Raw genomic sequence first — 21,943 nt, forward strand, 5'->3', positions numbered from 1 at the left:
GAATGAGAAATAGGCGATGTCCTCTCTCAAGTCTTTAACCCCTTTTTCCGTGCGCTTTGACGAAGGAGGGGAGGGATACAATTCAGTACTCACTAATTGCAGGTCCGCAACCATCACCCACTCGCGGAACAAGTTGGCTGTGAAACCCTGGCGTACACGAACGTCTCACATCCTTTAACATATGATTTGTGGTTCATAACGGCTATATTCTAGAAATTGACATTAAAAAGAAGATCATTCAGTTGAGAAATACACACATAAAAAAAAACGTTTGCATCACTTCGGTGCCGAGAGTTCCGAAACCTGTACAGAAAATTGAAGTAGAGGTCAACATAAACATCTTTTCCGCTCTCTTTACTGTTCATGAAAACCACACATTGCGTGTTGTACCATCATACAGCGAAACCTTCAGAGGTGGTGGCCCAGATTCCTATACACACCAGTACCTCTGATACGCAGTAGAGCATCCTCTTGCACTGATGCATGCCTGTATTCGTCGTGGCATACTATCCACAAGTTCAACAAGGCACTATTGGTTCGTGGGTCACGTCGTCCATAAAAAGCCCTTTTCAATGTATCCCAGGCATTTTCGATAGAGCTCACATCTGAAGAACATGCTGGCCACTCTAGTCGAGCGATGTCGTTATCGTGGAGAAAGTCATTCACAAGATGTGCACGATGGGGGCGCGAATTGTCCTCCATGAAGATGAATGCTTCACCATTATGCTGCCGATGTGGTTGCACTACCGGTCGGAGGATGGCACTCACGTATCGTACTGACGTCACGGCGCCTTCCATCACCACCAGCGGCGTACGTCGGTCCCACAAAATGCCATCCCAAAATGTCAGGGAACCTCCACCTTGCTGCACTCGCTGGACAGCGTGTCTAAGGCGTTCAGCCTGACCAGGGTGCCACCAAACACGTCTCCGACGATAGTCTGGTTCAAGGCATATGCTATAGTCATCGGTGAAGAGAACGTGATGCCAATCCTGAGCGGCCCATTCGGCATGTTAGGCTCATCTGTACCGTGGTGCATGGTGTCGTGTTGCAAAGATGGACCTAGCCATGGACGTCGGGAGTGAATTTGCGCACCATGCAGCCAATTGCGCACAGTTTCAGTCATATCAAGACGTACTGTGGCCACACGAAAGTATTATTCAACATGGTGGCGTTGCAGTCAGGGTTCCTCCGAGCGATAATCCGTAGGAATCTGTCATCCACTGGCCCTTGGGCGGCCTGAGCGAGGCACGTCATCGACAGTTCCTGTATTTCTGTATGTCTTCCATGTCCGAACAACGTCGTTTTGGTTCACACCGAGGCGCCTGAATATTTTGCTTGTTGAGAGCCCTTCCTGGCACAAAGTGACCGCGGTATTGACCGTCTAGGAATGGTTGAACTACACACAACACGAGCCGTGTACCTCCTTGCTGGTGGAATGACTGGAACTGATCGCTTGTCGGATCCCCTCCGTCTAACAGACGGTGCTCATGCATGGTTGTTTACTTCTTTGGGTACTTTAGTGACACCTCTGAACAGTCAAAAGGACTATGTTTGTGATACAATATCCACAATAAACGTCTATCTTCAGGAGTTCTGGGAGCCGGGATGATACAAAACTTTTTTGATGTGTGTATTTAGTTCATTATAATGGTTCAGTATTTTTTGACTCCAACAACAGTAAAGCGTTCCCGATCGAATACCACAATCGTTTATGTTCACACCACAAACTTCTGTTCCAGAAGTCTAAATTCTTCCACCACAGTTTTCATTACATCCCGACCATTCATGTTTGGAAGCCTCGACGATCAGCAGTCGACTCTTTTCATATGGCAGATTGGTTACCTACTCCTGTATCGATATGTCTCCCTTAATAATTACTGTGATCCGAAGTATATAAATAACGTAAACTCCCAATATATATGAAACCGATAGCAGTATAATAAAACAGAAAATTTGTGTATATATTGGGAAAACTACTATGTTTTAAATTCTGTCTGTGTAAAGGATTGGTGGAAGACATGGAGACAAACGTAGGAGCGACAACTTTAAATCTCTTTTCTGCATGGGAATGTGAAAAGGCAAAGTCTGTGGATCTGGGGATCTTAACACGGCAACGGCTCCTGATGATTGTTGGTAGATGTAGCCTTTCGTTCGATGACTACGCCATCGTTCTGCCCACCTTCCATTCTCCCTCCTGTCCCTCCATCCCTAGGATCAATTTGACAGCAGGCTGAGCCCGTCCTGGAGCGGCTGGAACGATGAAAAATATCGGTTCCAGCCCGACATTGAACCCAGGACCTATAGGACCATTGCCTAGCCCTCTATCCTCTAGATCACCACAGCCACATGGAAATACACATTCCTTCTTTTTCCAAGTCGTCGATGACTGCCCGCTTTCTCTCCAGTGTATGAAAATGTACGATAGACCTAGTTTTGTTGAACGGCTTTCTTCCATTCCCGTAATGTATCTCTACTGCCGACTGCCATAGCTTAGCGTTTCAACGATCTGTGGTTTCATCATTTCGAAATAATGGTACACTATGTGATCAAAATTAACCAGACACCACCAAAAACATATGATTTTCATATCAGGTGCATTGTGCTGCCACCTACTGCCACATACTCCATATCAGCGACCTCAGAAGTCATTGGACAGAGAGCAGAATGAGGCAATCCGCGGTACACACGGACTTCGAACGTGGTCAGGTGATTGGGTGTCACTTGTCTCACACATCTGCACGCGAGATTTCTACGCTCCTAAAGATCCCTACGTAAACTGTTTCAGATTTGATAGTGAAGTGGAAATGTGATGGGACACGTACAGCACAAAAGCGTACAGGCCGACCTCGTCTGTTGACTGACAAAGACCGCCGACAGTTGAAGAGGGTCGTAATGTGTAGTAGGCAGACATCTATCCAGACCATCACACAGGAATTCCTGACTGCATCAGGAACCGCTGAAAGTACTATGACAGTTACGAGGGAGGTGAGAAAACTTGGATTTCATGGTCGAGCGGCTGCTCATAAGCCACATATCACGCCGGTAAATGGCAAACGACGCTTCGTTTGGTGTGAGGAACGTAAACATTGAACGACTGAATAGTGGAAGAACGTTATGTGGACGAATCACGAGTACACAATGTGGCGACCCGATGGCAGGGTGTGGGTATGTCGAATGCCCCGTGAACGTCATCTCCCAGCGTGTATAGTGCGCACAGCAAAATTCAGAGGCTGTGGTGTTATGGTGTGGTCATGTTTTTTCATGGAGGGACCTTGCACCCCTTGTTGTTTTGAGTGGCACTATCACACGACAGGCCTACATCTTCTTGCCTCCCACTGTTGAAGAGCAATTCGGGGATGGCGATTGCATCTTTCAACACGATAGAGCACCTATTCATAATGCACGGCCTCTGGCGAAGGGTTACACTACAATAACATCGCTGTAGGGGACTGGCGTGCACAGAGTTTTCACCTGAATCCTATAGAACACCTTTGGAATGTTTTGGGACGCCGACTTCGTGCCAGGCGTCACCGACCGACATTGATGCCTCTCCTCAGTGCAACACTCCGTGAAGAATGGTCTGCCATTCCCCAAGAAACCTTCCAGCAACTGATCGAACGTATGCTTGTCAGAATGGAAGGCTTAGGGGGGGCCATCACCATTACTGAATTCCAGCATTACCGATGGTGGGAGCCACGAACTTTTAAGTCATTTTCAGCCAGGTGTCCAGATACATTTGATCACATGGTATACATACCAAGCTAGTCTACGATAATTTGAAGTGCATCTATTTTTTCTACATTTTTTCAGTCACCAATGCGCTGCTACTGTCACCTGTAAATTTACTAAATAAGTACTGATTTTTATTTAACTGCGCCAGAGCAAGAATTTCGAATATTACGCACTTACGTCCTTGCCTTAATCTTTTTTGTATGTCTCTCCTATTACTTGCGTCTTGTAAAATAGCAAGAACAATAATCGAAAGACATGCTACCAACAACCAATAATCATTACTTTAGTCGCCACTGGATCCGTAAATTGTGTGAACGATATTATTCTTCCGTACTGGCTGTCAGTGGTCGGATTAAGATACCTCGTTCTTACCCATTACTTTACATTTTGAGACAGGCACGTACTATGTTCCAGATTCATGTTGCTTGTGTTGAGGCGATATACACTGTCCAGTCAGATTAATGTGACCACTTGTCATAACTAGATTTCACAGCGCGGATCCTTGCGAGACGCTCAGACGCTGCGCTAGGTTGGTCGACCGAGTATCCGTAGTAAGTAGTCCACAGATTCTTGACTGAGTTTAAATCCGGGGAGGTTGGTGGCCAAGGGCGTACTATAAACTCATTCTAGTGCTCTTCGGACCGCGCATGTAAACGGAGAGCTGTGTGACACGTTGCATTATCCTGCAGGTAGATGCCATCGTGCAGAGGAAAAACAAACTGCATTTAGGAGAGAAGCATGCTTATGTTGATGCACTTACGCTAAGGACGGCACACACACCCATGCCCCGCGCAGCCATTGCGCCTTCCAGGAGGACCAGATGGTGTGCGGACAATTGCCACGCCGGGAATTTGCCACGATTTTACCTGCTCCGAAGAGTTGGGTCTCTTGTCTCCCCAACCTCCTCCTCCTCCTTCTCATCGCTTACTGAGCATTTCCGCTGGTTTACTTCACATAGAACCAGAATCTCTTTCGATTTTCCGCCACATTTCTAGAGAGAGTTTCGTTGTGGAAACTATTAAATGCAAATCGCATTGAAATTTGCACTAAATTTCGAGCCTCAGTAAAACTTCGCCGATCTTTTTGCGTTCGTCTAAATTATACTTGCCTTTTTCGGTGCTCCTGCAGTGGCTTTCTGTCGTTTTTTGTGTACCATATGGAATCAGTTCCGTCTCTTATTAATTTATTTGATATGTATCTCTCGAGTGCTGTTGATACTATTCCTTTGAACTTAAGCCACATACGGTCTTCACTTTCATAGTTTGCAAGGATTGGAGGCTGTCTCTTAGAAAGACGTCAACCGAATTTTAAGTTGCTTTTACAAACAGATATATTTCGTGTTTAGTTTTGCTGAATTTCTTTGTTACGGAATCGAGCCTCGTGTTCACTAATCCCTGTATCCGTCGTGATGCTCAGGATTATTTGTGGCTAAGAGGTCAAGTGTGTTTTCGTAACCATTTACAATTTGAATGGCGTCGTGAACTAATTGTTCAAAATAATTTAAAAAAAAACATTTAGAACAATTGCGGAATTTGTTTTATATCTACAAAGGGTCTGAAAATGTATTTTTGTCAACATACGGAAGGTAGATTTAAGCCACTGCCAACTATAATTGTAGAGTAGGGCACCTATATGCGATGAGACTCGAGTTTTCTTTGAACTGTTCATAAACTGTTTCATCTGAGACGGGGGTCGGTAAAAGGAGCCAGTCATTAATTTATTCCGGTTGTCGAATATAACCTCTTCCCATACTAAGTCACAGGAACTATCTGCTTCAATGTCGCTTGTGAGCTGGAACACACATTACATTATTGTTCTTTAAGATGTGCTTTTGTTTCTGTTGTAGCGCAGATCACTGCAATTACGGCTTTTCCTGCCAAAACCTAAGATGCTTTCTCTGTGACCATGTAAATACCAGAGCTAAGCAATGTAGATCAACAACGTAAGTAAAAAAAAAAAAAAAAAAAAAAAAAAAAAAAAAAAAAAAAAAAAAAAAAAAAAGGTTCAAATGGCTCTGAGCACTATGGGACTTAACATCATACGTCATCAGTCCCCTAGAACTTAGAACTACTTAAACCTAACTAACCTAAGGACATCACACAACACCCAGCCATCACGAGGCAGAGAAAATCCCTGACCCCGCCGGGAATCGAACCCGGGAACCCGAGAGTGGGAAGCGAGAACGCTACCGCACGACCACGAGATGCGGGCACGTACGTTACAAGCATAGCATTCTGTGTTACTTCATTTCCTTATTTCTAACATTTTAAAATTGTACGTCGACTTTACATGACATGTCAATCATAGATGTTCTTATCTCTATTTAGTGAATGTATCTTCAGTCATGTTTTGAACATTGTCCCGCTACACTTTACTAACTAATGTTTCGCCGCAAGGGATATCGCATTTCAGAGAGTAAATTAATATGAAGTATGTCGTTCTTCTTTTCAAATGTTCACATACCCATTTCTTCTTTCCTTACTGTCTTTTGGGCATGCAATTGTACTAATTGAAATAGGCACAAATGCAGTGATCAAAAAGAAATGATTAGCGTACATTCGCGTTCTCTTTACTTCGTTCCTTTCTTGTTGCTCCCATGGCGATTGACTGTTTCTATCGCAATCAGTAAGCGTGAAAGGAAGCTACCCTAGAGACAGGGGGATCTATATTTATACTTGTCAGAACTAATTACATACCGACATAATCGTCGGTATTGCTTTCGTTTCCCAAAAGTTATAAATATTTCGATTCCGGGAATGAAGCTCTGTATTTGGCCAAGATTTCGAAGAAGAGGGTCCCTTACATACTGGTTGTATCGTGTAAGATGTGGAGACGGCGGTTTGAAAGCGCACAGAAGAAGTACGATGAAGTGGGTCCCTTACCTGAGGGATCGCTACCTGGCGAAGGGGCAAGTGTGGCAAATGTCTGGCGTGGCAGATGCCCGGCACTCGACCAGGTCACCCAGGGTGTGCCATGAAAACTGTCCCCATACCACAACACTCCCTCCTCCGGCCGCGAGCCCCCCGACGATTGTTGTAGGGTGTTTGTTTTCAGACGTCCCACGATGTGTACGCTAAGGGCCATCTGTCCGATGGAGCGTAAAACGTGATTCATCAGAAGAGGCCACCTATCGCCACTCAGTGGACGAAAATGGTTCAAATGGCTCTGAGCACTAAGGGACTTTACATCCATGGTCATCAGTCCCCTAGAACTTAGAACTACTTAAACCTAACTAACCTAAGGACATCACACAACACCCAGCCATCACGAGCCAGAGAAAATCCCTGACCCCGCCCGGAATCGCACTCGGTACTGACATGTAAATTCCAGCCTTCATCGCCTAGGACCAGCATTCAGCATGGGTGCACGAACCTGGCGCCTGCTGCGGTGGCCCATACGCTGCAACGTTCACCGAACGGTCGTTAAGGAGACACTGTTGGCAGCCTCCTGGTTGATCTGTGCGGTCAGTTGGTCAACACGTCTATGCGATCGTACGCATATCCGCAGCGGTCGTTCACCCCCGTCATCTACGATTCGTGGTGCACCACAATTAACTCGGCGCCTGTTCTGAATGGTGCCTATTTGCCATGCACCGTACACTTTAAACATGGCGGCACGCGAACGGTTTACAAACTACAGTAAACAACGACTGCACTGTTTCCCGCGTTCCACCGACACGCTTATATATACTGCATTTCTAATGCTGCCACCTACCGTCCATGAGTGGTCATTGCACGCTGACGCCGAACACAGGCGTTGGCCGTATTGATATGAATGGACCGTGTATATTTGAGTGGTTTTCCCGCTTTCTGAATGTTAGCCTGGGGGTCCTAACTGATTATGGAATTTCATCCTTACGGCTAATAATGGTCGACTCGTTTTGGTCTACAATATGAACCCAAATCCATCGACGTTTCAGAGACTTTTCCGACTATTTTGGTAGTCGTCACCTCATGTGGCTCATTATGGTGTAATAATGCAACCATAGTCAGATTGCAAAATCGTGCTATCTAGACTCATGCTCATAAGTGCAGGATAATTGCAGAATGTGGTGCCACACAACGTGGCACTACACAAATCTTGCGCTAATAGCATAGGCACATAGGGAACACACACGACACAGATCTGTAAGTCCACGGTATTGGTGATAAGTTGAGAAAACCGTTCCGAAACACATGTCCCTCAAAACGCCACTGTTTCCTGCGCATGTACCCCGACATCAGTATGGGACTTGATCACCATGCACAAGTACACAGGCCGCACAACGGGTTGGCATGCTCTGGATCAGATGGTCGAGCAGCTGCTTTGGTGCATTCTTGAACCAGTGCTTGTCAGAGCTCCTTAACTGTGGTAGGGGTTTGCAGACGTGCAGCGATACGTCGACCGAGAGCATCCCAGACGTGCTCCATTCGCCTGATATCAGTTGTGTCAAGGTACTCCTCCACGATGTCAGCTCCGGGGAGCCGTGCATTATCATCCATCAGGAGGAAGATGGGACCCACTGCACCCCTGAAATGACGGATATACTGGTGCAAAATGATGTCACGATACACCTGTTACAGTTACTCTGTCAAAGACATGCATGGGTGTACGTTCACCAATCATAATCCCACCCCACCCCACACCATCAAACCACGACCTGCATACAGGTCTCTTTCAAGGACATTAAGGGGTTGGTATCTGGTTCCTGTTTCACGCCAGATAAAAACCCGGCGAGAATCACTTTTCAGACTATACCTGGACTCGTCCGTGACCATAACCTGGGACCACTGTTCCAATGACCACATACTGTGTTCTTGACACCAGACTTTACGGGCTCTCCTGTGACCATGGGTCAGTGTAATGCTCCTTGCTGGTCTCCGGGCGAATACACCATGTCTGTTCAGTCGTCTGTAGACTGTGTGTCTGTAGAGAACGGTTCCAGTGGCTGCAGTAAGGTCCCCAGCAAGGCTACCTGCAGTACTCCGTGGCCGTCTGCGGGCCCTGGTGGTGAGATATCGGTCTTCTTGTGGTGTTGTACACTGTGGACGTCCCGTACTGTAGCGCCTGAAGTCGTTTTCTGTCTACTGGAATCATTGCTATAGAGATCACACTTTGTGGCACACAGCCGTGCTACGACTTGCTGTGTTTGACCATCCTTCAGTTGCCCTAGTATTCTACCCCTCATAACGTCGTCAATATGTGTTCTTTGAGCCATTTTCAACACACAGTCTCCATTAGCTCATCTGAAAACGTCTGCACACTTACTCGCTGCACCATACTCTGACATGCACCAACACACTTCTGCATATGTGGACTGCTGCCAGCACCACCGTGCGACGACCGCAGGTCAAATGCACCGCATGGTTATACCCCTAGGTAATTTAAACCCGCAAACCGCCCACCAGAGCGTTGTTTTACCATTTCAGCATTAACCTTAATTTATGAGTGTAATTGTCGTTGCTGTTGTAACAGCTCGACTAATATTGCAGTGCAGGTCTTTCACTGCATTCTAACACGAGACACATTTCAGTGAGCCTATCCATACTGCTGCGTATAACCACAGTCTAAAATAACATTCGTGGGATCTGATAAGTACGAATACTAACATTTCTACTGATCTGCAACATAGGTATTACAACAGGGAATCTATGTAGTGCCATAAAAATCGACAATAACTGCAAAAAGATACAACATTTGTCATACATTAGTTTCGTAAGAATCCTGGAACGTACGAAACGGTACATTACATGACGCATCATTTACGATTCTCTTGTAACGTACGGTTATTTATCGAGTAACGTCGTTTTCCTTTAACATCAAAACATTGTTGGTAAACACCGGAAGACCTGACACTTTGCAGAAAGACGCACCTCGGGACACAAAGATGTTGAGAACCTTTGGTTGGTATTTAAAGGTATTGTCCTCCATGTGCTAGAGAAGTACGTGCCTAGCAAAAATATAGGGGAGGGAAAGGATCCACATTGGTACAACAAACATATTAGGAAGTTTCTGAGAATGCAGAGAATTTTGCACAGTCGTTTTAAACGTAGTCACGGCCCCGTTGACAAACAGAAATTATGCGAAATGAAAGCAACTGTCAAAAGGTCATTGACAGATTCTTTTAATGGATTTGAAAGCAATATTTTATCTGCAGATTCTACAAATAACTTCAGAAAATTTTGGTCGTACGTGAAATCTGTGAACGCTACAAATAATTCAATACTTTCTCTTGCTGACAGTACGGGCAATGTAACGGACGACGATAAACAGAAGGCCGAAATTCTAAACCTAGCTTTCAATAACTCGTTTATGGTAGAGGACTGCGGCACTATTCCCCCTTTCAATTATGGACCAAACGGAGGGATAGCTGACATAGTGTTTAGTGTATCTGGGATTGTAAAACGGTAAAGATTCTTAGACGCCAGGAAGGCATCTGGCCCAGACGGTATCCCCGTAAGATTATATGTTGACTATGCTACAAATATAGAACTATTCTTATCCATCATATATCAGAGGTCATTGGAACAGCGGAAAGTTCCACGGAACTGGAAGAAGGCCCAGGACATAGCAATCCATAAAAAGGGTAGAAATTCGGATGCACATAATTACCGGCCAATTTGACTGACGTCGATTTGTTGTAGAATCATGGAACATATTTTGTGTTCAGACATAATGAGCTTCGTAGACTCTCAGAAGCTCATCTGCAGAAACCAGCGCGGTTTTGGGAAACAGCAGTCATGCGAGACAGAGCTGGCCCTCTTTGTTCATGATATACAACAGGCTCTAGACACTGGCTCCCAGGCTGATGCCATATTTCTCGACTTTCGAATGGCGTTCGACCCAGTTCCGCACTGTCGCTTGCTTCAAGAAGTGCGCGCTCACGGTCTATCTGATGGCATAAGCAGTTGAGTGGAAAGCGTAACTTCAGGTGTGCCCCAGGGCAGCGTAATAGGTCCTCTGCTTTTTACGATTTACATAAACGATCTGGTTGATGGTATTGACAGCGGCATTAGACTGTTTACCGATGATGCTGTAGTCTACAGGAAAATGGTATCACACGAAAGTTGTGAACAAAATCAATCGGGATTTGCATAAATAAATGCATGGTATAATGATTGGCAGTTATCTCTTAATATTAGTAAGTGTAACCTACTGTGTATAGCAAGGCGAGAATCCCCTTTAATGTAAGACTAGAAAATATCATATTTCAAAGATAAGGGAAATTAGAGCTCGTACTGAGGCGATGAGGCAGTCGTTTCTCCCTCGTGCGATCCGCGAGTGGAACAGTGGGGGAGAAATATGACTTTGGCGCGAATTGTGCCCTCCGCCGCACACCGCTTGGTGAATAGCGGAGTATATATCTAGATATACTCAACAAAGTGGAGGTTTGTTCCCTACACTTTCAGCCAAAACAATGAATTTGAAACATAAGAATCCTACGTGGAATGTAATACCTACATTGTTTAATGTGTGAGCTGTAGCTTAAGGAAAAACCACACAAAAATCGTCAAAAGCAATAAAACTGTTTTCCAACGTAGGGTAAACCAGTTCTACAATTGTTGCTAAATTTGAGCCATAAATGGAACTAGTTTTCAACACATTCATTTTTGAAGCAAAACTAATTACATTTACAAAAATTATCCTTGTATTAGAAAGCAGAGTGAAATGTAAGAATGGACAAATCATTAGACTCCATAAAAATGTTTAAGTGTCGAGTAGAGTGTCTGTGATAACAACAACAGATAACAACAGCACTATGGGCTTCGCATGCATGGAATAAATGTTCATGTTATTTTCTTTCAGCGGTGTTAGTAGCAAATATGCACATACTTGAAAGTATTTTTTCCTAAATAGGCTGTAGCTTATGTCATTCAATTAGTGTCATTCGGCTGGTTTTACATGTATTTGATGATTAATCATGTTTTTTGGTAGTTTACTAACGTACGGAACGCATAATTATGACAACTATTTCATTAATTAAGTTGAGAACAATTAAAAACGAACGTTATCCTTACACCAATGTGAGTGCTTTCTCACCGCTTGGAGCGCTAGCGTCGCCCCAGCTGTCAAACGGTAACAACTTCCCCACGAGAGAGTGTCGTAACTGTATTTATTAGACTGTGGTACAACTAACAGCACCGAAAAAATCGAGTCAGATGCCAGCAATACTGAAAGCAAGCGTAATGGTGCAGAATAAAGTGGGAAAACATATCGTCGGCAAAAGGTACCGTCAGTGAATGGAACAAGTTTGTGTCTGTACAAGATGCAGAGCCTTTACCGTCGACATTTGTGCTATTGTGCAAATACATTAAGGGCAGTACGGCTGCAGAGGTAAATATAGGTAAGAAATCAAACGAAACGATCTTAAATTGTAACTAGCCAAGCCACCGGACACCATGAGTTTCTCACATAAAATTCTGTGAAAATATTCCCGAAAAACCTCTGAAATTCTACCAATGCAGTTTGGGGTAGCTCTGTGTGGGCACCTGTCTTCCGCCGTTTTGTTATTATTGATTTTCTTTTTATGCAGTTATTCTTATCGCTACGGTTTCTAAGAATAACAAAGAGAAATGCGTGTGGAGACTAGCCTGCATGTTCTTTTAACGTACTAGTTTTACCGTCACCTTTATCTAATTCTGGTTGTAACATATATAATTGTATGAAACTAATAAGGAGCCTGATTTAAGTCTTCTTGTCTGTTTACCTTTTCATCTGTTATATTGAAGTTTTTCTTTACTACTGTTGGTACGAATGAAGACAGAAACTGCTTCTGTATGTATTTCTCCAAAAAATTAACAAAAGTTTGTTTTTAAATATATAGTTACCTACATTTCATCATGGAGAAAGTGAAAAAAACTACAAGAACACATACTTTCTTCGTTCTTAATAACAGCAGTGGATGAACCTATGGATAAAAAGATCAAAAAACATAAAGGAACATTTACCTGTCCGCTTACACAAATCACATTATTTGTAGATAAGTATGGATTCAAAAATAAGCATGTAGCAAACTTTTAGTGAAACATCAGTTTAATCTAAATAAATACGACATTATGCATACAGATAATTTTCTGCCTTCCGTATCTGTGTAAAACAAGGTTGTTACTGAAGTGAAATAATGTTTTCTCCCATCATAGCAACTGTAGTTACGACCATACCGGTTTTTTCTATCTTCAAAGAAGATGTACAAATGGCCAGACTATGTACCCTGTTCACACAATACAGGAACCCTAATCTCTCTTCCCCTTGTTCCTTTCGTAGGTTGTACTGTGTCACTTTATTAGGGTAAAAGGGTTTATAGAAAATTATTTAAACGACACATAGGTCATATGTTGACGCGCAGATTTATGTCTGACCAACTGACCATGAGGAAAAAGTCTAGTACACTCTTACACTTCCAGTCGGTACACTAAGTCACTGCTATTCGATAAATACTTGGTGTTATTTCTGTAATGCGGCGATTTGTAAACTATTTTATTATATAATGTTTTCCTTGTTGTATGTCCGCTTTTGACATATGTTTAATTTTATTGGACACTGTTGTGTGCTTCAACTATACCTTCAGTATGTCTGTTTGATACGTGAGGCATTATGTCCTCTCATGCTTTCGACTCAAAAACTAATGTTTGATTTATATGTAGTATTTGAAATACATTACGTCTGGTCTGTATTTCAGTCAATCGTCTGCAAACGGCAAAACAGCCTAAACTGCATTGTAATGAAATCAAAGTTAAGGAATATTTAATCCATTCAATGACAGCTAATGTGGCAGAATGTTCTCATTCAGGTAGTAAACAAACAGTTTTTGAAGATGACCTAGTTAAGTCGAAACTGATCGTGGTAAAAGGTATGATGTTAAAGGTGTATGTAACAAGCTGTCAACTGAGCTCTACTTGACCACGTATGGAATATGGAAAAGAATTTTTCGGTAAAATACCGGATGGTTATAATTAAACATTCCCTATTTAACATGTTAGAACACGGAAACTAATTACCGTACGAGTACCAAAATCGGTAGCGTTAATTTGCAGAACATGGGGAAGAAATGAATCAGTTCAATTGAAACACTTTTAATGTGCTGCTACGACAAGTCATACCATAACATACCGGTACCATTACTGCTAGAAAAGTGGCCCATCAGTGTCCAGAAGAGTCTGAAAGCTCAGGATTGCATTCTGCACAGCAGCAGCAAAAGAAAACATGTCCTTAGGTATCCTGGCTTCCTCTATTGATATGCTACACTTCAGAACAGCACATGTGTGAATGTTTCCCTGGTAAACCCTGTCCAGCCAAGCATTTGAAAACGATCGGCTGATAATTCTATTGTTTCCAAATGTGTTTCGGAGAAGCAGGTGATCTTGTACCGATCTTGTACATGATAATGGTTCGAAGCATCTTCCGTACAGTGGTCCACTGGATGTTCAACTGTCGTGACACAGCAACCACACTGTCTGACGATCGGGAACTGCGCGCAGTGTTTTCTGCCACAGCAACAGCGATTTCATCAATCACTTGTCGTGCAACCGGCCGTCGCCCTCTTCCCGGAGCGACGTCCAGTTCTCCAGTTGATTCGAATTTCTTCGCCACGCTCCGCACAGTAGGTGGAGAAAGAGGGCCCCTCCGTAATCCTTTCAGTCGGCGATAGTCTCGAAGTGCAGCTCCAGCATTACTATTGTTTTGATAATATAGTCTCACCAGTAATGTCCTGCTCCGTTTGTCCAAGCCCACGGTGGCACGTCAACAAGTGCAGTGCGGCTGGACAGGAGTGAGAGACTGTGGTGTCACCGCCAGACACCACACTTGCTAGGTGGTAGCCTTTAAATCGGCCGCGGTCCGGTAGTATACGTGGGACCCGCATGTCGCCACTATCAGTGATTGCAGGCCGAGCGCCGCCAAACGGCAGGTCTAGAATCTTTCTAGCACTCGCCACGGTTGTACTGCCGACTTTGCTAGCGATGGTTCACTGACTTCTACGCTATCATTTGCCGAGACGATAGTTAACATAGCCTTCAGCTACGTTATTTGCTACGACCTAGCAAGGCGTCATTATCAGTTACGATTGATACTGTGAATCATGTAATGTTAAGAGCGATGTTCGTCATTAATGGATTAAAGTTAAGTATTCTACCAGCTACGTCCGTTTTACTCAATTCTAATTCCCTTGTCGTGTTCCAGACCTCACGCCAGCCCGCGTGAGCTGAGACGCGTGCATTTCGGCCTCCTTTAGTAACCCTGTGTTGGCTCTCCTGCCAACCACAACAGAGACTATGAATCATGATGAATGATAACGGCATGTGGTGCCATAGTTGTAATTGGACGGTGGCGCTGTGACGCATGGGAATCATGCAACCCTTGCTCTGTACATTAATGCTGCCAAGTTTGGTAGTTTAATTATAACAACCTGGTACTGTTACTAGTATCGCCAAAACATAGCACATAGATACAGAAGATTATTTCAGGTATGGAGACAAGAGATACTGAGAGTTTTATTGAGTTACCAGAGGAAAACAAAGTAACAGACAGTGAATGAGTGAATCAGTGAATGTGTGACAGACTAGGTAGGCGAATGAGTAAGTGAAAAGGGCAGGCTGATAGAGTGAGAGAGACTGGTTGTGTGAGAATATGAGTTATGAATTCCAGCGAGGGAGAGAGTGATTAAATGAGGGGTTTAGTAAGTTAGAATTTGAGCGAGTGCACGGCTGAGTAAGCGGAAGCGTGAACGAGAGACTGAATAAGTGAGAGGGAACATGACTTAATGAGTTGTTGTGCGAGTAAATGGAAATGACGTGTGGCTAGGGCCTCCCGTCGTAAAGACCGGTCACCTGGTGCAAGTATTTCGAGTTGACGACACTTCGGCGACTTGCGTGTCCAGTTGAGTGAGTGAGAGGTGAAGTGAATGAATAAGTGAATGAGAGGCCAAATGAACGAGTGCGACATTTGAGTAAATTACGGTGTGACTGAATGAGATTGGATCAAATAGAGGGTGAATGTCGTGTGATTAGGGTCTCCCGTCGGGTAGACCAATGGCCGGGTGCAAGTCTTTCGATTTGACGCCACTTTGGCGACTGGCGCGTCGATGGGGATGAAATGATGATGATTAGTACAACACAACACCCAGTCCCTGAGTGGCGAAAATCTCCGACCCAGCCGGTAACGGAACCCGGGTCCATTGGATTGACAATCTGTCGCGCTCACCACGTTTTTTTTTTTTTTTTTTTTGTATCTGCTCTGGGCGGACGTCGAAAGACACCCGTTTCAGTTCGTTGTTGATCCATTAACTCAGTTTTTTTATTACAGAGGGCAGCTAGCCCTCTGACCGAACACGCTGAGCTACCGTGCCGGCTTAGCTGCCGGGGGCGGACAGAGAGTGAATAAATTAGAGTTTTAAGTAAGTGAGAGTGCGCGCGCTTCCGTTCAAGTGTGTGTGTGTGTTTTATAAGAGAGAAAGAGGGAGAGAGAGAGAGAGAGAGAGAGAGAGAGAGAGAGAGAGAGAGAGAGAGAGAGAGAGAGAGAGAGAGAGAGAGAGAGAGAGAGAGGGAGGGAGGGAGGGACGGAGAGAGAGAGAGAGAGAGAGAGAGAGAGAGAGAGAGAGAGAAGTATAAAATAATGAGCTGCGACAGTTTCAATATACAGTTGTTAACAAAAACTTCATGTGCAGACCTTGTTCCATGGAGATTCGCGCCTTGTAGCCGCTGTAGTGGTGCGAGTAGTCGGAGAAGAACCTGAGCTGCAGGGCGGGGCCCTGGCTGACGTAGCGCAGCTTCTTGAGGCGAGAGCTCCAGTCCCCGCAGAGGCGTCGCGTGGCTACGCTGCTGTTACTGTTCCCCACTGGCTCCAGGATCTGCAGGTAGTCGTAGCTGCACCTGTCAACAACACACACAAACACATTCTGTATGCATCTCACACCAAGTACACTGATGAGACAAATCAAATGGCTCTGCCCACTATGGGACTTAACATCAGAAGCCATCAGTCCCCTAGAACTTTGAATTACTTAAACCTATCTAACCTAAGGACATCACATACATCCATGCTCGAGGCAGGATTCGAACCTGCGACGGTGGCGATCGAGCGGTTCCAGACTGAAGCGCCTAGAACCGTTCGGCCACAACGGCAGGCCCAAATAGTACCCAAGTAGCCCAACGTAATCATTTCCAGTCAATGATCAGTTCAGTTGGACCAGACGATCTAGTCCATTTCATGAAACACAACCCCAATGTACACCTCAGTGTATAAGCGTGAAGAGATGAATGGAAATGACTTTAGTGATGATACGGGCAGTAAAAGGGAAAATCCACTGACAGAAGCTATATTAACTGTTGTGACCGACAATTCGCAATTTTTCACAAACACAACTTTTATTGCTGTAAGTTCACAAGCTTGATGACTGAACAACAAACGAAAGGTAACAAAAACGATGCCAGTAAAAGTCTCCTAATCGAGGCAAACAGAAGTACACTTTTAATTTTCGACTAAGCTTCGTGGTAACACACACACACACACACACACACACACACACACACACACACACACACACACACGTAACAGGCCAATTCAGAGACGAAGACGTTATCTTCAATGGTCGCAGTACACGAGGTCGGCATCCGGAGTGAACTGAACATGGGGGCTGGTTCTAGTCCCTAAATAGCTGTCTTCAGCCAATCAGGTTTTGGCGTAGTGATACTTCCTTCAGGCCGTGGCTCGACCTCCCCCTGCAGGAAGCAGTGCTCGGAATGTCTGCTTCCCTTATCTAGTATGTAAATAGCCGGTGTTCACCATGGTGCTTTTGGTACGCCTTGGGATAGACAACCTCGTCCTCTGTGGTGTAATATGGGTTGCCGGCCCTCAGGGGCTACCCTGGCTCCGGTATAACATTAACAAAGAGCAGATTGCCTGGGAAGGAAGCTGATCGACTATTTGTGTGCTGTTATGGTGAACATGTGTACTGACTGAAGCACGGTGAGGCGACGAGTGGGAGATAAGGCGTAAGGCATACAATCTTCATAACAGAGCGTGGAGGTCAGATGCTTGCCTGCTCTGTAAAGCAGGCTAGGCGGCCATCTGTAGCAGACCTGATGACAGAGTACAATGCTGGAACAGGCACAAGTGTTTTGAAGCATATCGTTCAGTGCAAGTTGTTGGACATGAGGCTCTGCAGCAAGTGACACTCACGTTTTCCAGTAACTGATAAAATGACATATTCAGCTTTGAAGGTAGTGGGAACGGGATCATAGAGACTGCATCGTGAGTCAATGACAATGTGTCGTTTGGTCTGTGGATTACTGTTCCTTTTGGTATCAAGCCAATGGTCGTGTCCACATATGCAATCATTCTGGTGTACAACTGCTCGAAGCATACAACGAATTTCAGAGGGGGATAGGGAGCAGTATTACTCTACTGGAGCCCTGCGGTTGTAATTGAAGGCACAAGAACATCTGTGACTTACATATATGTTACTGAAGGTTACTTGCGTCCCTTCAAGCAAGATGTTTTCCGCAACGGTGATGGCATCTTCCATCAGGATAGCAGATCGTGTCGGCTAGACTAGTGCTATTGTGAACTGAGTAATATCACAGCGAACTCAAGTTGATGTCCTGGTTAACGTATTCTGCTGATCTGAGATCGATGGAACACATCTGGGACGCTATCGGGCATCCCCTGCGCACCCAGAAACTGAGAACTACCGGCCTGTAAACGGGAATTGTGTGCGTGGACATTTACGAAAGATTTGTGCAACACATACTACGAACATAGCTACCGTTTTCTTTTCTTTTTTTTTTTTTTTTGGTCATCAGTCTACTGACTGGTTTGATGCGGCCCGCCACGAATTCCTTTCCTGTGCTAACCTCTTCATCTCAGAGTAGCACTTGCAACCCTCTAGTACCATGGAAGTCATTCCCTCATGTCTTAGCAAATGTCCTGTCCCTTCTCCTTATCAGTGTTTTCCACATATTCCTTTCCTCTCCGATTCTGCATAGAACCTCCTCATTCCTTACCTTATCAGTCCACCTAATTTTCAACATTCGTCTATAGCACCACATCTCAAATGCTTCGATTCTCTTCTGTTCCGGTTCTCCCACAGTCCATGTTTCACTACCATACAATGCTGTACTCCAGACGTACATCATCAGAAATTTCTTCCTCAAATTAAGGCCGATATTTGATATTAGTAGACTTCTCTTGGCCAGAAATGCCTTTTTTGCCATAGCGAGTCTGCTTTTGATGTCCCCCTTGCTCCGTCCGTCGTTGGTTATTTTACTGCCTAGGCAGCAGAATTCCTTAACTTCATTGACTTCGTGACCATCAATCCTGATGTTAAATTTCTCGCTGTTCTCATTTCTACTACTTCTCATTACCTTCGTCTTTGTCCGATTTACTCTCAAATCATACTGTATACTCATTAGACTGTTCATTACGTTCAGCAGATCATTTAATTCTTCTTCACTTTCACTCAGGATAGCAATGTCATCCGCGAATCGTATCATTGGTATCCTTCCACCTTGTATTTTAATTCCACTCCTGAACCTTTCTTTTATTTCCATCATTGCTTCCTCGATGTACAGATTGAAGAGTAGGGCGAAAGGCTTCAGCCTTGTCTTACTCCCTTCTTAATACGAGCACTTTGTTCTTGATCGTCCACTCTTATTATTCCCTCTTGGTTGTTGTACGTATTGTATATGACCCGTCTCTCCCTATAGCTTACCCCTACTTTTTTCAGTATCTCGAACAGCTTGCACCATTTTATATTGTCGAACGCTTTTTCCAGGTTGACAAATCCTATGAACGTGTCTTGATTTTTCTTTAGCCTTGCTTCCATTATTAGCCGTAACGTCAGAATTGCCTCTTTCGTGCTTTTACTTTTCCTAAAGCCAAACTGATCGTCACCTAGCGCATTCTCAATTTTCTTTTCCATTCTTCTGTATATTATTCTTGTAAGCAGCTTCGATGCATAAGCTGTTAAGCTGATTGTGCGATAATTCTCGCACTTGTCAGCTCTTGCCGTCTTCGGAATTGCGTGGATGATGCTTTTCCGAAAGTCAGATGGTATGTCGCCAGACTCATATATTCTACACACCAACGTGAATAGTCGTTTTGTTGCCACTTCCCCTAATGATTTTAGAAATTCTGATGGAATGTTGTCTATCCCTTCTGCCTTATTTGACCGTAAGTCCTCCAAAGCTCTTTTAAATTCCGATTCTAATACTGGATCCCCTATCTCTTCTAAATCGACTCCTGTTTCTTCTTCTATCACATCAGGCAAATCTTCACCCTCATAGAGACTTTCAATGTATTCATTCCACCTATCTGCTCTCTCCTCTGCATTTAACAGTGGAATTCCCGTTGTACTCGTAATGTTACCACCATTGCTTTTAATGTCACCAAAGGTTGTTTTGACTTTCCTGTATGCTGAGTCTGTCCTTCCAACAATCATATCTTTTTCGAAGTCTTCACATTTTTCCTGCAGCCATTTCGTCTTAGCTTCCCTGCACTTCCTATTTATTTCATTCCTCAGCAACTTGTATTTCTGTATTACTGATTTTCCCGGAACATGTTTGTACTTCCTCCTTTCGTCAATCAACTGAAGTATTTCTTGTGTTACCCACGGTTTTTTCGCAGGTACCTTCTTTGTACCTATGTTTTCCTTCCAAACTTCTGTGATGGCCCTTTTTAGAGACGTCCATTCCTCTTCAACATTGTACTGCATTCCAAAGATGGACAAACACGCTGTTAAAATGTAAGGTGGCTATAATTTAGCACCTTACAAGCACTTATCCACATACTTTGCCGTAATCTACAACCACATTAGGTATTATTTGACAGGTTGTACATCGTAATTATGAATATATAAAGAAGACTGACATTGTCACGTACGTTTTGTAAATAATTGTTAACGCTTATTGCATGAAATGTGACGGAGTTCTTAATTATAAAAACGGCGTAATGAATGACTGCATATACTAGTAGAGGTTGGAACGCCAGTGGAGATGAAACGGCAGGCACTGCTCAAGTTCTGGGCCCTTACAGGTGTTGGCCCTGCTTAAACACAGGAAGTAGCTAGACGGACGTATGGCACCTGAGCTCTCGAGAACAATAGGGTGACGACCGGCCGCTATTGTAGTAGGGGCCAGAAGGATAACCGGATAATACTTCCGAACGCTGAAAATCTTAGACGCAGGTGGGAGGAAGTAAAAAGCAGCATCTCGGAAATCACGTAGGCTGGGTTATTTCCAAGGATTTTTAGTCAGACGCGTAGGATTGTACGAGTATAGGTTTTTCCTCGCAAACTTTCCGCGCTAGATAACAAAAGACTAAAATATGCCTGATTGGCGTTCGGAACAATCTATAGAGAGGGAAAATATTCAGTGGTTTGGAGAAGATGATTCGTTTTCGGAATTACGATGGTGCGGAGCTGAGCCTTGTTGGGAAGCCAGCGGTGGAGAGACTTAATCTTCCGTTGTGAACGCCAGTGTGTGTCGGTCGCTCGATATCAGCTTTGTTGGTACAGACAGGAGAGCTTATAGTTAGAACAGTTAGGCACTGAACCGTTGCAAACCAAAACGATTCTAGACTTCACCTCTGGGTTGCAATTCGTCGTTGAGTACTCAGCGTTCAGTAATTGAGAGCACTTCCTCTGCCTATACTTACGTTGAGACGTTATCTGAACTCCGTCCTTGTGGCTGGGAGTTCGCGTTTCTCGCCTGTAGAACACAGCTTGCAAAGTACCTCTAAAATACCTCGAAAATTTTGACCGTCGTTTTTTCAGAATCGGCCGAGACACGCATTCGCTCATTTTGACACCTCTTCCACTGACCGAAGTTCTTGGGAAATCGGTTTATGGCACTTGGCGTGTTCTCCTCGTTAGTCCCTGTGGTAGCACTACGGGGTTCGATGTGAGTTCGTGAAAGCTCACCCTTCAGGAGAAGCTGTGTGTCACAGAATGACGATATTCGTTCCGCCTTCACGATGTCCCCGGCGAGTGATATTCCAGACAGTTTGTTTGCACGACTGCTTTGCCCTCCACAAAGAACAGCTCTCGGGTTGGCAGGGCCACATCGCCCGGAAAGCCGTTCTATGGTGCTACGCAGCCACCATGGGCACATTCCCTCGCCGTTGCACGAGTACCTCGCCGTCACATTCCCAGCGTGGCAGCGACTCGAGCGCTGGCAAGATACACTTCTCGCTTGTTACTCCGCCATGCTTCGCCCTCTCTGAAAGCAGTCGTAAGCA

General features: G+C 44.4%; 1 protein-coding gene across 1 annotated transcript in view; it reads right to left on the bottom strand.

The window, feature by feature from the left end:
- The window catches only part of LOC126355345 (uncharacterized), a 708,215-nt gene that overhangs the window by 292,433 nt on the left and 393,839 nt on the right, over positions 1-21,943 (bottom strand). Inside the window, exon 9 of the mRNA XM_050005639.1 lies at positions 16,376-16,578. Coding sequence (XP_049861596.1) covers positions 16,376-16,578 — 203 coding nt within the window. The remainder of the gene's footprint in view (positions 1-16,375; positions 16,579-21,943) is intronic.

Source organism: Schistocerca gregaria, chromosome 3 (genome assembly GCF_023897955.1).
Source record: "Schistocerca gregaria isolate iqSchGreg1 chromosome 3, iqSchGreg1.2, whole genome shotgun sequence".
Taxonomy (NCBI): Eukaryota; Metazoa; Arthropoda; class Insecta; order Orthoptera; family Acrididae; genus Schistocerca; species Schistocerca gregaria.